A 17500-nucleotide genomic window follows, 5' to 3' on the forward strand; every position below is an offset into this window, starting at 1 on the left:
TGTACACTTCGTCTTCATTAGGTATATCTATATATGATGTGCATAATTTTTTTTATTCACTCCACCACACCACCACCACACACAGATATGTGTGTGTGTGCGTGTGTGCATGTGTAAATGTGCATGTGAGTGTGTGTGTGTATTTGTGCTTCTGTGTGTTTGCGGTAAAAATCTGGAGTTCGTAAATTCTGGTGATGGTGTTCTTTTATGGCTGCAGAATTGAAACAATAAAAGAATTCGTAGCGGAGTTTATTGAATTCGTTTTCTGTTCGTGGTCTGTGAAAGTATCTTTAAAAACAAAAACAAAAGACGGCAATGTCTTTGCCGCAAAATTGCAAATGAGCAAAAAAAAACTAAGAAAAAAATGATTGATGATGTGATGGAGGTACTAATGACGACATCATGGATGGTGTGTGTATTTGGGAGTTAGTGTGAATGAGGTGAGTATCACAGGTAAAGTGTGGAGTACACGGTGTGAATTGTATGGAAGATTGGGAGAGAGAGAGAGAGAGAGAGAGAGAGAGAGAAGTGTGGGTGGTGAGTTGTGCGCACTGTGGGAGATGGTGAGTGTCGTGTGAGAGCAGCAGAATAAAGTAAGTAAACCCCGAAGGAGAGATCGCCAAAGTGTCTAGCGAGATCCACGTCATTAAAACCGGTGAGATGTGGAAAGCTGCAGAATAAGGTAAGAAAATTTTGAAGGAGAGATCATCAAAGTTCGTAACAAGATCCAGGTCATTAAAACAGATGAGATGTTGAGAGCTGTTCAAAGCGGTAGAATGTGAAAGCAGAATAAGAAGAAACAAAATGATCAGTAAAAGTTATGTATGAAGAAAATGCGTAAAGAAATAGTGCATGTGATACAAGGAGAGGATATGCGATGAGCTATCAGAGAACTGTGTTCAGTAAGATGTAATTAGCAAGCAAAGAGTAGTTATGAACCAGTAAAGAATGTGAAAAATTAAGATTCCGCTGTCTGTAAGTATTGTTCAGAATTAGAAAGACAAAAATTCCCGACAAGAATGGACAGAAATATTTAGCAGTTTGTAATGAGGGATAACAAGAAAGTAGTGAGAAGTTTAATTAATACAAATAGAATGGTAAACAGACGCACAAAAGATGAGGGGTGCAAAACGGGACATAGACATAGTGAACAGTCATAGGCAGAATGTAAGAGCACACCTGCACGTACCACATACAGCTAAGCGGTATGCGTAAATAGAATGCCTGTTGGAGTACGTACATTCACACACACGTAAATACATTATCAAAGATTCTCAGTTTTAGCGCTTGCTTTTAGTAGGATCCGGGATTTTAAAGATTCTGTTTGGGTAGCGAGGGTTAATACTTATGTGGTTTTCTTCTTAGGTTTTATCTACTATTATGGTTTTGAACGTACAATCTGAGCGTAACTCAGGAATGTGTTATACTGAGGCTGGTTGTTGTTATACAGTTTAGACCTGAGTCAACGAAGGTGCTAAGATTTTTGAAGATACATCCAATACGAAGTCTGGTCAATAAGGATCTGGCCATAGTAACGAAGCTATAGCACGCAGTGTGGCGTTGCTTGACTCATATTGCCCTTGAACACTACTGTACATGCGCACTGAGTTTTAACGTTTTAACTTTGCGTAGGCCTCTGAGCAGGTATCGCCGTGACAACTTTCTCTGTCATGGTCAATGTGACGATCACACACTACACACCTTCCTTCCAAGCACTGCGGTAACCAGCGAAAGTGAGATAGAACGTTAAAACTTAGTGCGCACGCACAAAAGTGTTCAAAGTTACTTTGTGCGAATCGGTTTCACTCATCGTGCTTTATAGTTCGTTACTATAGCAACAGTCCTGGTACTTATTGATCGGACCACGTGTAAGCTCGTTATAGAATGATACAGCCAGCCTGACTCTTTATAATACTGTATATATATATATATAGATAGATATATTACGGAGATGCACTTGCATAGCGAGTGACTTGATCTGAGATCGTGTGCTGGAACGAAAACAATTGCAGCGTAGAAGGTGTTTATAAGCCATTTAAGAAACACACAAAAACCGTTAAATTCACTTCAACATTTAAATTTAATTTGTCAAAATAGTTTCGTCGCTTTGAGACCGCGACCTGTTCACTGACAAAACTCCGTGCTGCATCTATATATATATGACGAGGAAAACTTCTTGCAAAGTACATCAGGTTTATAGGAAAAGGAAATCACCAATAGCTGTGTCGCCTTTAAAACACCGTGCAATCATCAATTGAACCAAGGGTAGCTGAGGTTCAATCCCAGTAACTTCTTGTAAATGATTAGAGTCCTCAATGAATGTGTATGAGTTCAAAACAAGGATTATCCGTTTTGTTGTAGCGTTTGCTGAGATCTAAGGCTACAGAGGGATATTTTTGAAAAGTTGTAGGATAAACATTATATACATTATTTACATTTGACGGATATTTGTTCTCATATTTTTGTTGTTTACACAACGTTTCGGCTGATGTACCGTCCAGCCTTCATCAGGTGTCTTGGGGAAATTTCGAACGTGGGTTCTCATTCCTAACATAGTCTTACTAACCCCAAGATTCCGAGTTCGATTCCAGACAGTGACCTGAATAACAACAACAACAACAACAACAACAACAACAACAGCAACAGCAGCAGCAGCATCGAAAATACCTTAGGAATGAGAACCCAGGTTCGAAACAAGATTAGGACAAATATCCGTCAAATGTAAATAATGTAAATAATGTACATAATTCCCCATCTCTTAAATACAGAACTGTATTGTCGAAGGATAAAGATCAACATCGTGAAACTGGATGAAGCCAGAAACACATTTTTTGTTATTAATATTTTAAAACCAGCTTATTACGGTGCTTATCTCATCTTATTTCTTCCTAATTTTATATTTCAATTTTTCTGAAAATGTTTTGCTGATTTGTCTTATATTTCTAATTTACTTGGATATACTGATCTACGTTGGGGATTAATGTCAACAGTCTCCTTGCATTTTTTATACGTGAGACTGGGAAGACAAATTGATTTATTGTCTAATTTTAATTTCTGAGTTCCATTTTCGTTTTTGCTTCGATGCTTGTCTATCTATAACTGTGATCGATTTTCTAATTTATGATAGTCGCTGTTTATATAATATGTTTGACTTCACACAGATTAATAATTCTTACACAGAAAATAATTTCATTATTTGATTATTTAGAATTTTTCATATAGGAACTAAGTTTTCCTGAAAGGTAATAATGTTCATGGGGGGAGATAATGTTGATACTTATACCTTGGAATTTGGTTCGGTTCTGAAAGATGCTGCATCCTTAATCTTCCTGGTGACATTTTCGTATCTTCAGCGTCCATAGCATCTTGAAAGGAAGACCTCCAGCATGGCGCTCAGCTATTTCTTCCAATTTCTCCTGTAGATGTTTCGCGTTGTACTTATTCATTGGAGTAGAGATGTACATTGCTAAATTGTCAATGTTATAAGGATCCAAAATTTGGAACTTCAGTTCTTGTTCATTGAATACATGATACAATATGGCTCTGAAATACGGCATTTTACTCTCCGGGAAAGTACTGTTATATAAAAGAATTTACATAAAAATACTCGGAATACAAACAAAGAACTGTCTTCGTTGGCAGAATCCTCGTCACATTAGAACATGATAAGCATAGTGTCATTCTGAATTGAAACTTCAATTTCCCGCTGCAGCTGAACACATTTATTTTCTTACAAATTTACACTAATTGTGGAGTCGACAGATCGAAGTCGAGCGATCAGGAATTTCTGTGTTTGATTACTTTTTATCAATGGGAATAGAAGCCGGGAGCTGAAGGAATTGAACACAAACAAGGCAAAGTATTTTGCCGATTCCAGTACCTGCTAATCACCTTTTGATATATAATTTTATTCTTAACTTTGCTAGAAACGATGGAGACAAGAACAGACTCGTCATAATCTTATCGTTCGTTGCTTCATTTGTTCAGGGGTTGTTTCCCTGACATTATCGTGATTCGGACTTTGAGAAGAAAAGATGTTAAAATACAGTTAGAAGTATTGCTAAAGGTATAAGAGAACCGAGTTCCCGTGGAGGGGATTGCTGGATCAAATAGCAGTGAGGATGGGAAGAGAGCAAGAAAGCTGAATCCACGTAATAAAATCAATAATGGTAAAATAGTTATTGAAAATAAATCAATAAATCAAATTGAATAGTCACGAAAATGCTTAGTAAGTTTTCAGTTCATTGAAAAAAGTGATATTGTCTTTAGTGTTTGTGATGGAATAGTCAGGATAGGGTTTGTAGAGTCAGATACAAATTGATGGTCTGCGGAAATGGATGCATTAAATAAATGTTGAATGAGAATAAGGAGAAATCAATGTTGAATTGAATTTTTGAAAATGTATGTTCCTGATTGCTCGACTTAGATTTGTCGACTCCACAATTAGTCAAAATTTGTAGATATTTACTGATATTTTTGAAGAAAATAAATGTGTTCAGATTCAGCGGAAAATTGAGGTTTGTTTCCAGAATGAGGCTATTTTCACAGGTGCAAATTTTGCATTTGTTTGTCATCTGGCGGCTACCATTCAACCGGTGCTAAGCGCTATCTACAGTTTGACCAAGTCGTGTTCTGTTCAGCGTATCTGAATAACGAAATATTAATGAAGTAGCGTCATTGAATCAACCTTTTGCCATTCCTATGTATTTTCTAATGTTACGTTTTGGTAGAAATGGCTTCAATATTACACGAATCTAGAGCGGAAATTCATTGACGTTTCTGCGCATGCACATTGCCGCAAGCAGATATTTGCCATGCGAATAGTAATATTTTTCATATTAGGAGTATAGACAGCTGACTTTTAAGTAGTTCTTATTAAAGAATTTCATGTGGCGACAGTGAATTGATAAATTTTGTTGCCAGGCTGGAGAATGTTTAATGCTGTTCAACAAAAATGAATGTGTACCAGATGGCGTCTCGGGGTCCGACACTTGTGGGAGATAGGTCAGGGTTAAGTATGCGTGAAATTTTGTTCCAGAATACGCTATTATTAAAGGTTTGCATATCTGAGGACAGTCGGAGAGTATTTTACTTATGTTTCTAAATAGGTTATTAAAGATTAAAGATGGGTGGCAAATATCAAAATGGGTTTGATACTAGCTTAAAGTGTATGGTTTATATTTGTTTGTATAAATTGAGACAGCGCGCAGGAAATTCACTTCCTAGACGTCATTCACAACGATCTTTCTTTTACATCATCCAATATCTCATTCATGGTTTTCTTTCTTTTTTTTTTTGTATTTTTTTACCCTTCAGTGTGACTTTAAATATTACTACTTCTATCAGTCCGAGCGGCTGCGTAGACATTCTTTCGTTGTCTGCTAGCAATAATTATTTGGGGAAATAGGGTCGTCGAATAACTGAGTTTCTGTGTCTGATTACTATTTACCGACGGGAATAGAAGCCAGGAGCTGGAAAAATTTAATACAAACAAGGCAAAGTATTTTGCCCATCATTTTACCGATTCCAATACCTGCTGATCACCTTTTTATATATAATTTTATTTTAAACTTTTCCAGAAACGATGGAGACAAGAACAGACCAGTAATCTGTTAGCAATTAATCTCTTGCTTTCGGGAGGCAGAGATGTAACTTCAATTTCAACAGATTAAAGTTAATGGGTAGAAATGTTTGCTAGGTTATTTCTCCGCCTCAAAATTGATATTGCTGAACTATTAACAGACTCTAATTCATCTCTTATTTAAATACAAGATTTACGTTTTATGGCACAGACGATAAGATTTGATCTATCATGTGGCTCGTATTTATTCTAACAAATCCGGTTACAAAGAAATAATCTAAAACTTTTGAAAAATTCTCACAATTTCTAAAAAGGGAAACCAAAAATTGAACAAGGAAAAACACTACTACAATATGACAAATCCTCAACTGTTTGTTTGAAACAGTGATTCACAACCGGGGTCTGTATGGCCTTTGGGGTCCACATAAGATTTTGCTATTGAATTTTTTGTGCAATAATTCTACAGTACACAAGAAAATATTTTAACAATATTTTTATACATTTTCTAATATTTAATTATAAAAATATGTGATAGCCGATAGGCTATGAGGGTCCAGCCGAGTAAAACGGATTAAAAGGGGCACATAAGTAAAAACTGGAGGCGCGTGGCATAGTGGTTAGGGTGTTGAACTCATGATCGTAAGATTGTGGTTTCGATTCCTGGACCGGTCGATGCGTTGTGTTCTTGAGCAAAAAACACTTTCTTTTACGTTGCTCAGCTGGTAAAAATGAGTAATCCTGCGACGGATCGGCGTCCCGTCAAGGTGGGAAATTCCTACGCCACTGAAACCGGGAAACCGGCCCTTATGAGCCTGGCATGGCTTGAGAAGGAACATTTATTTATTTAATAAGTAAAAACTGGTTGGGAACCACTGATCTAAACTCTCCAAAATCTGTATTAAATAATAACAAGGTTTTGAAACCAGAACCGACCAGTAATATTTGTTTACTATTTCTTCCTTTTAGGACTTCTCAATGAATTTTATCATCACACAAAAATGGAATGATCCCAGGTTAAAATTTTCCACGGGTACAGATGAAAATCTGGAACTGGATACAAAATTTATGGATAGAATCTGGGTACCGGATTTATATTTTGCCAATGAAAAGGAAGCAAACTTCCACAATATCACTGTACCAAACCGTATGATGCATCTTCATTCTGATGGCACTGTTCGATACAGAGTAAGGTAAGAATTAGCAATTACACAATATCGCAAAAACAAAAAAAAACATATCTCGTAGATACCTAAAAGATGTTTTTTTCACTGGTGAATTTATAATATTTAATCAATATCTATCCATCTATCTATCTATCTATCTATCTATCTATCTATCTATCTATCTATCTATCTATCTATCTATCTATCTGTCTATCTATCCATCAGTCTATCTATCTATCTATCTATCTATCTATCTATCTATCTATCTATCTATCTATCTATCTATCTATCTATCTATCTATCTGTCTCTCTCTCTCTCTCTCCCTCTCTCTCTGTCTATCTATCTGTCTGTCTAGTTTCAAAATAAGATGGGTGAATGTAGCAAGGGTGACACGTGTGAACGACGGAGCTAGCTTGAATAAAACAAAAAAAGAAAGGAAAAATGAGATTCACATACTGTAATGTGTTTTTTTGCTTGACACTATTGTCCAAGGTTCCCGTGGTCTTTTCCGTAGGCTTTTCCTTCCACGAATATACCTAATCTGTTTTCCCTTTTTACATGGACATTTCTGTGATACACGATCCCTATTGATCGGCCCCCACTTGTTTTCTTTTTTTCTTCTCTTCTTCCCGAAAGAAAAACTCTACTCTGTATTTTGTCCCCTCTGTGTTCAGCCCTGTGTGGCCAATAAAGAAACATATCTGTCTGTCTATCTATCTATCTATCTATTCTATCTATCTATCTATCTATCTATATATATATATATATATATATATATATATATATATATATATATATATATATATATATATATATATGTCTATATATATATATGTGTGTGTATGTATGCATGTATGTATATATATATACGTATGCTTGTATACAAGTATGTATATATGTATATAATGTGTGTATGTATATAAGTGCGTGTACCTTTCTATGTATATGTGCATATGTATATGTATGTGTATATCTAAGGTAAAAGACAGACATCCTCTGTACCAATTTATTTTCTTCGAGAGAAACTGCAATACAGCGCCATTAAAAATTATTCTTTCCTCACGTATATTTATTGTTTCTCGTCATTTAATTATAATTTCAAATTTTGAGAATAATCGTTTCTTTTTTCTTTTTTCCTTCATCATATTTTATTCTATTTCTCTCCTTTGTTACCTTCTCTTAATTTTCTTTACCGATCTTTGACTTTTATTAAAATATTGTGTAAAAACATCGTTTTCATTAAAGTTTTATTATATTAATGCATTCTTTAAGTAATCTGATCGTGTAATTTATCACTTTTAAATCGATCGATTTTAAACAGGATGACGCTATCAAAATGGAATTAATACCTGTCAGCTTTCGAGAAAAATGAATGATGTTTTTGCCCTTCCAGTTAAACCACTAGATTCCCTTAGTTAATATACATTTCTATTACAATCTCGAAAGAAGGACAGAACCGAGGAAAATAACTGGCTTCATAAACCACCGAGAATGCTTCTACGTGGTCACATGGCTCACAAGAAATAGGGACTAAATCTCCATCAAATCATTTTCCGAATATTTTCTGCTACTGGCACTCTGTCGGTTACGATGACGAGGGTTCCAGTTCATCTGATTAATGGAAAAGCCTGCTCGTGAATTTAACGTGCAAGTGGCTGAGTACTCCACAGACACATGTACACTTAACGTAGCTCTCAGAGATATTCAGCGGGACAGAGTGTGTGACATGGTAGGGTTTTTGGAATACAGGTTCTACTCATTTTTGCCAGGTGAGTGGACTGGAACAACGGGAAATAAAGTGTATTGGTCAAAGACAAAACGTGTCGCTAGGAATCGAACTCACGACCTTACAATCATGCGCCGGATACTCTAACCACTAAGCCACGCGCCTTCACACGAACGTTTGTGTTTAAAAAGGAAAGAAACATTAAATGTTTTCTTTAGTATCCTTCGAAAGGGATCCTAGTCAGATTGCCTGTGATGGTAGGGGTACAGTGTTACAACCAGACCGTGTATTACGTCCGCTGGGTCAGAGATTATCCGGAGATTAAAGTCTATCGGTGAATAAGCAGCAACAGCGAACAATAAGTTAAACCGAAGAAATACAGGGTTGACCAAAAGTCACCTGACAGTAAACCCAAAAACTTAATTCCAAGGTTTATTTATGATTAACAACTGAATGAATTTAATAAAAGCATCTAAACATGAAACATCATGAACATTTTTCAAAATGATATTAAAATCAAAATCAAAATCAAATCAAATCACAATTAAATGGAAATTGTAGTTGTGGTTCCTGTGCCGGTGACACGTAAAAAGCACCATCGGAACGTGGTCGATCCCAGCCCCCTCTCGGAGTGGTTGGCGTTAGGAAGGGCATCCAGCTGTAGAAACATTACCAGATCAGACTGGAACCTGGTGCAGCCTCCTGGCTTCCCAGACCTCAGTGGAACCGTCCAACCCATGCCAACATGGAAAACGGACGTTAAACGAAGATGATGATGATGATGACGACGACAATGATGATAATGATGATGACGATGATGATGATGATGATGATGATGATGACGACGACAATGATGATAATGATGATGACGATGATGATGATGATGATGATGATGATGATGATGATGATGATGATGATGATGATGATGATGATGATGATGGTGGTGGTGGTGGTGGTGAAGATCTTGAGCGACACATTTTCTCATTCGAGTCAATACAGAATTAGAGATATTATTTATGGAATTTTGATTTAGTATCGGGTGAGTCTTGGCCAAACCTGTATATCGCGTTACATAGATAAGGAAGGATTGCAAAATCTAACGTCTGGAGGCAGGAAGCCAAAAATGACTTGTTTCACGAATAATTCTAATACGAACGACTGGAAAAGAGAAAATGACGTCAGTCATCTACAGCACTTGAAGTTTCCTAAAGCTACCTGGGAACAGTGATCAAACGTGATAGGTTTGTCGTCCCTGTGCTGTTGCTGTTGCTGTTGAGCGAACGGTCTTCGTACCAGAGCTCACAAGATGGGAGAGATCCGAAGCGTGGTCCTTTGCTATTCGTAAGATCCGCAGAAGAGAAAGCAAGGCAACCCCGAACACCGAGAGCATCGACGGATGGATGAATGCGCATCCAGGCTCAGCGGTTGCGTAGGAAGTCGGGGACAAGAAACAGGAAGAAAGGGTGAAAGAAAGGTAATGCGAAAGAGTATAACAGGGGGCCGCCACCACCCCCTGCCGGAGCTTCGCGGAGCTTTAGGTGTTTTCGCTCAATAAACACACACAACGCCCGGTCTGAGAATCGAAATGTCGTCTCTGTAGTTTGTAACCATGGCTGAAAATGTCTAGGAAGACGAAATGAAATATTCAAGGAAGGTTTCAACTGCTGAAACTATCTGAAGACAGTGACGTAACGGTGATGGTGGGATGAAGCAGTCAAGGTATTTGTCCACTCCTTGTCTCTGTTGAAGATACCATTGCACTAACAGTCCGTCAGTTGTGACGATGAGGGTTCTATTTGACCGTGAAATTAGCGGTCAAGTGGCCGAGCACTCCACAGACACGTGTACCATTAACTTAGTTCTCAAGGAGATTCAGTGTGATACAGGATGTGACGAGGCTGGCTCTTTGAAATAAAGGTAGAACACATTTTCGCCAGCTGAGTGGCCTGGAGCAACGTGAAATAAAATATCTTGCACAAGAACACGCCGGTAATTGAACTCACGTCCTTACAATCGTAAGCCGAACACCCTAACCAATAAGCCACGCGCCTTCACCCAAATACCTATTTTTTTACCACTCACAAGGGGCTTCATACAGAGGGGACAAACAAGGACAGACGAACGGATAAAGTCGATTATATTGACCCCAGTGCGTAACTGGTACTTATTTAATCGACCCCGAAAGGATGAAAGGCAAAGTCGACCTCGGCGGAATTTGAACTCAGAACACAAAGACAGATGAAATACCTATTTCTTTACTGCCCACAAGGGGCTAAACACAGAGAGGACAAACAAGGACAGACAAACGGATTAAGTCAATTACATCGACCCCAGTGTGTAACTGGTACTTATTTAATCGACCCCGAAAGGATGAAAGGCAAAGTACACCTCGGCGGAATTTGAACTCAGAACATAGCGGCAGACGAAATACCACTAAGCATTTCGCCCGGCGTGCTAACGTCTCTGCCAGCTCGCCGCCTTCCTTCACCGAAACACCACTGAACATTATTACATTACCAAAGCATCTTGATATCAAAGACAATCTTGTTGAAGCCAGTCTAGCCAAACACCGTTACGATAACAGTCGCTCATTAACCAATATTAGTTATTCTGCAGGTACAAGATCACAGAAAGGATGTTCTTTTAGGGCGCTTAAACTGGAACTTTATATAAAGTCTTCCAAGTAAATCTGATATCAAGAACTTGTGGAAGCAATAAGTCCTTAGCTGCCGTAATCCAGGCTTTATAATACAAATTAGAAGCCGCGTGATTAAAAACAAGACCGGCATTATTCAAAGGAATGGTTAGAAACCACTTCACAAAAATCCTACTTCAACTATTGATTATAAAATATTGGAGATGGAAGATTATAAACACTTTTTTGTTTTTAATCTCTAGACACAACAAATGATTTGATTTCAGAAAAATATATACTTTTAAATAATTAGGAAACTGGTTCTAAGTTTCAAATATAATCTCTCTCTTTCATTCTCTCTCTCTCGCATTCATATATATATATATATTATATATATATATGTGTGTGTGTGTGTGTGTGTGGTGTGTGTGTGTGTGTGTGTGTGTGTGTGTTTGTGAGTGTGTGTTTATCTTTAGATAGATATATTATCCAGGCATTATAGCTCTCACTTATCTTCCCGGTTACGGCTAACCACATCGATTAATACTTAACATTTATGACTAGCAGTTGTCACTCACGCTGTAGATTCCCTCGATGGGTAATTCCGTGTTCGCTTCACTGGATGGCAATATTATCTGCAGATACATACATACATACATATATATATATATATAATATATATATATATATATATATATATATATATATATATATATAATATATATATATATATTATATATATATATATATGTACGCACAGATGGACACACACACACACACACAAGCACATATAAACATACATATATATATATATACATAAATGTGTGCGTGTAATGTAGACAATTGGTTGTGTATATAAACAGATGGGCAGCTTATTTCTCTGGGATTGGTCAAATGGTGCAGACACTCTCACACACGTCACACATACACACATAATCACAAACACACACACACATCTATATGTATAATAGTTCTGAAATCAGATGTCTTAACGCAACACACAGACATGCGAATTATAGATATCTTAATAACCAGTACAAAGTCATAATCCCGTCTGTCCTCCCTCAGTCATATGCATAAATCACATCAGTATTTTAGTCAACACATTTCCACCTTTAGGACGCTTTATTTCGTATTCCCTTTCGTAGGCGATTCATTTCTATAACCTCATCACTTATTTGTCAACTTGGAATTATAGAAAATAAAAAAAATAAAAAACAGAAGACATCTTAATATATTTAATGGAAAATACAAGATACGGACTAAACTGGTAATCTCGGCTGAATTTGATTGATATTTTGCGATGATAATATTAATCCCACCGGTTAAGGCGGCGAGATGGCAGAATCGTTAGCACGCCGGGCGAAATGCTTAGCATTATTTCGTCTGCCGCTACGTTCTGAGTTCAAATTCCCCCGAGGTCGACTTTGCCTTTCATCCTTTTGGGGTCGATTAAATAAGTACCAGTTACGCACTGGGGTCGATATAATCGACTTAATCCGTTTGTCTGTCCTTGTTTGTCATCTCTGTGTTTAGCCCCTTGTGGGTAGTAAAGAAATAGGTATTTCGTCTGTCTTTATGTTCTGAGTTCAAATTCCGCCGAGGTCAACTTTGCCTTTCATTCTTTCGGGGTCGATAAATTAAGTACCAGTTACGCACTGGGATCGATGTAATCGATTTAATCCCTTTGTCTGTCCTTGTTTGTCCCATCTATCTTTAGCCCCTTCAAGGCAGTAAAGAAATAAATATTAATTCCACTGGTTAAGCCGGCGAGGTGACAGAATTGTTAGAACGCCGGATAAAATATTTAGCTGCATTTCGTCCGTCTTTATGTCCCGAGTTCAAATTCTGCCGAGGTTGACATTGCCTTTAATCTTTTCAGGAGGGAAAAGGGTTAAAGTTGAACACTTGGATCAATGGAAACGACTTACCCCTCCCCAGAAATTACTGGCCTTGTGCCAAAATTTGAAACCAATATTAGTAAAGGTCGACTTTACCTTACACCCTATAGTGGTTGGTAAAATAAGTACCAGTTGTGTGCTGGGGTTGATATTGCTGATATTGTCAAAACTTGTAACCAATTCTAATCCGACAATCAAAGCTGTAGACAGAAGGAAAAGGTCTAACGTGACTCGTTTACTCGTGTTGCGTTTATGACAATATAATTATCGGGAGATTTGGTTGCTATTTTTAAACGGCTCTATGACCTCTCCCATTTTCTCCCACTTAATGCTGCAACAAATATCATTATTTACATTTGACGGATATTTGACACAACGTTTGGGCTGATATACCCTCGAGCCTTCATCAGGTGTCATGGGGAAATTTCGTACCTGGGTTCTCAGTCCTAAGGTATTTTACTATGTTGTTATTATTATTATTCAGGTCACTGCTTGGAATCGAACTCGGAATCTACGCCATATGCCCGTGGACAATTTTGGAGTGAATTTTAGGGCTTAAAAATCTAATATTTTCCTATCCTCCCTTAATACTGTTTCCCATATGCTATTCATATCTCTACTCGGTCTGCTTAGAAGGTCTCACTGGGGGAAGGGGTCTCCATTTTTCCATACATGATCAGCTATACCCGATTTATCAATATCTCCCCGTGTCACAGCTGTGCAATGTTCGTCTACCCTTATTTTGAAGGGGCAGCATGCTTCGCCTTTGTATAACCTACCACTACTGCATGGGATAGAGTACATGCAGTCTTTGGTCATATTCTCTTCTATTGGTGGTTTTACTCGGAGATATTTGCGAAGTGTTGTATTATTCTTGAATACTGTCCTGATGTCATATGGGCCGCATATCTTTCGTATCTTAACAACAAACAAGATGAGGACAAAAAATCCATCAAATGTAAATAGTGTAAATTGTTTGTTCCTTCTCGAGCCATGCCTGACTCATAAGGCCGGATTCCCGGTTTCCCAGTTTCCTTGGCGTATAGGTTCCCCACCTGGACGGGACGCCTGTCCGTCGCAGGTGAGCTGGTAGATGCAGGAGGAAAGAGTGAGAGAAAGTTGTGGCGAAAGAGTCAGCAGAAGTTGGCCATTACCTTCTGCCAGAGCCGCGTGGAGTTTGGGTGTTTCGCTCATAAACACACACATCGCCCGGTCTGAGATTCGAACCCGCGAGTCCGCTGCTCTAACCATTAGGCCATGTGCCCCCGCAAATAATGTAAATAATGTACGTAATTCCTCATCTCTTAAATATAGAACTGGACGAAGAATATCATTCAATTGTAAGTTTTATAGGGAGTTAACAGCCATAACAAAATGCAGCCATCTCGAACTTGTGTCCGTGGACATTATTACGCTCCTGTAGTTTAACGTAAAGAAATGCTCGGCCGTTATTCACTGTTGCAATCGCTTACGGTTGGAAACGCTATCGCTTTATGGAGTCCGTTAACAATTAAGTTAATTAGGCTAATGAGAACTGAATGGCTGTTCAGTTAAAAGCTCATCACACAAACACACATACAATAATTACCAACACACAGACACACACACATATGCAATCACATACCCAAGCATACACTTATATTAGTTTTGTACATTTATAAATGCTTAGTGCAGTGAGGACGGTTGAGGTGCCCAAGAGAGCATAATGACCAGCTAAATAACGCAATGTGTTTTATTCGGTTTTCTATAGGCTTTGGGCGTTTCGTTCAACTTGTCTTTGGTTTCATTCACCTTTAAATACCTTCTAAAAATCGATAGAAAAAACATCAGCATAATAGTAGAGCGACCAGCAATACAGTAGCAGAGAAATCAAGTGATATAGATGAATTTGCTCAGGCTTGAAACTTCCCCTTACAGTTATTGACTCTGTACTTAAACCAACATTTCAGATCACAGTCTGTAGCCAAATAATCGCAGCACCTTGCCCACACTTGCTGAATACATTTTAAAAATATCTTTAAACATAATATTTATGCGTGAAAAGAGTTAATCGTTGTAGGTTTCGTATTATTATTATTGTTATTATTATTATTATTTTATTTTTATTATTATTATTATTATTATTATTATTATTATTTTATTATTATTATTATTATTATTATTATTATTATTTTATATTATTATTATTATTATTATTATTTTTATTATTATTTTATTATTATTATATTATTATTATTATTATTTTTATTATTATTATTATTATTATTATTATTATTTTATTATTATTTTATTATTATTATTATTTTATTATTATTATTATTTTTATTATTATTATTATTATTATTATTTTATTATTATTATTTTATTATTATTATTTTATTATTATTATTCGTAGTAGTAGTAGTAGTAGCAGGAGCAGTAGTTGTTGTTGTGGTCACAGCTATTGTTGTTTAGACCAAGGCCAACACTGACCGATCAGACCTATTTTCAAAAACGTTCCTCTCACCATAATCCCATTTTTCTAATGTGACCTTCCTTTATATAAAACGATGAGATCCAATTACTATGAGATTTAACTGCTATTTTCAGTACGTAAAGTTACTGCATGTCGTGTATTACTCTCAGTCAATTTGTTAGTTGCTGGGAGGGGACATCGTATTTAGTTTTGCAGACATAATACTCTACGAAGTATGTTTAAATATTTATAAGTCAAAACTGATCCACTCTGTGTTAGCAGTGCGTTGTTTTCATTTTGTAAAGTAGATCTCTACAGATTTATCTGCGTAGAATTTAGAGCCACACTGAAAGCTGCGATGCTTTATATACGAATTCGTTTGGGAGTTCGTATGGGAATTTAATCATAACTAGAAAGGCGCAGTCCTCTCTTGGATTCGGGAGCCCCGTTACACCCACGTTACACCCGCGTTACACCCGCGTTACACCCGCGTCACTTACTTGGTAACCTTGGAGCTGTGCGGGTCGTTAAATATTTGTTTAAATTTCCATGCCTTGAATCTGCATCTATCTTTTCTTACTGTTTTACTGTTTTTCTGATTTCATGGCATCATCATCATCGTCGTCATCGTCAACAAATTCATCATTATATTCATCATCATTATCATCATCATTATCATCATCATGATCTTCACCATTGTCATCATCGTTACTGTCTTCATCATCAGCATCATCATCATCATCATTGTCGTCGTCGTCATCATCATCATCATCATCATCATTATCATCTCCGTCATCATCATTATCATCATCATTATGATCCTCACCATTGTCATCGTCATTGTCATCATCATCATCGTCATCATCATCATTAGCATCTTCATTACTATTGTCATCATCTTCATCATCATCATTCATCACCACCACCACCACCACCACCACCATCATCATCTTCATCATCACCATTATCCTTTACACCCAGAACAATCACCATTACAACCACCATCACCCGTCATTTTCACCATCCTCCCCATCGTGATTTTTACTATCCACCCCCTTCTCTTCATCACCACCAACAACAAAAACAACACCAACTGCACCAGCATCATCAACAACAACATCCCTAAGCTGCTGCGCTTTAAGTTTGTCGATTTAATCTAGTAAAACCCATGCTAACTCCACATGTGACATGTAGAAAGAGTAATTTTTCTTCTCCCTTCCTTTCCAGATTAACTATGACAGCCACATGTCCGATGAAACTGGAAAAGTTCCCCCTTGATATACAAACTTGCTCGATATTTATAAAAAGCTGTAAGTTCTCGATATTTCTTTTGTTTTTCTTAGTCTTTTTTTCAATTTTTATTTTTGCTTGTTTATTTTGTTCCTTCTCTTCTTCACCACCCTCCCCTACCCCCCGAACACCCCCTCCTTCGCTACCGCTAACATAACTGGAACTTTGCCTAATTCTCTCTAATTGCTTGTAATATCATACTTTTCAATATGTTGCCTTTTTTCTTCTTTCCCTATCTCTCTTTATATGCATGTATATATATATATATATATACATATATATATATATATATATATACATATATATATATATATATATATACAAACATACACGTGTCTCTGTGTGTGTGTGTGCGTGTATATATATATATATATATATATATATATATACTTATATACATCCAAAAGTACATGTATGCATATAAACATATATATGTATACACACACATACACACAGATATGTAAACAGCCAACCACATCTGTCCGTACGTAACGCATCGACACACAGACACACACATCTGCACTTATCACTCGATTACGCGCACTCACACTGCCACGCACTCACACACACACACACACACACACATATATGAATGTAACAACCATAAAAATCTGTTAAGATTGGAATGAGAAAAATGACAAGAAAATGAAAAATGATTAATTGGTGAGGAGACAAGTGTGAAGAGGGCCGAGATTTGATTGACGGGAAGCAAAGGGGCTGGGATGACTAAACTCAAAGGATGCAAGAT

At 37.1% G+C, this 17500-nt stretch overlaps 1 protein-coding gene across 1 annotated transcript in view; it reads left to right on the forward strand.

Annotated features, from left to right (window-relative positions):
• LOC115218578 (glycine receptor subunit alphaZ1) overlaps positions 1-17500 on the forward strand; it is a 208054-nt gene that overhangs the window by 150838 nt on the left and 39716 nt on the right. The window contains exons 6-7 of the mRNA XM_036508505.1: positions 6548-6771; positions 16690-16772. Of these exons, the coding sequence (XP_036364398.1) occupies positions 6548-6771; positions 16690-16772 (307 nt within the window). The remainder of the gene's footprint in view (positions 1-6547; positions 6772-16689; positions 16773-17500) is intronic.

The sequence above is a fragment of the Octopus sinensis genome, linkage group LG13, assembly GCF_006345805.1.
Source record: "Octopus sinensis linkage group LG13, ASM634580v1, whole genome shotgun sequence".
NCBI classification, from domain to species: domain Eukaryota; kingdom Metazoa; phylum Mollusca; class Cephalopoda; order Octopoda; family Octopodidae; genus Octopus; species Octopus sinensis.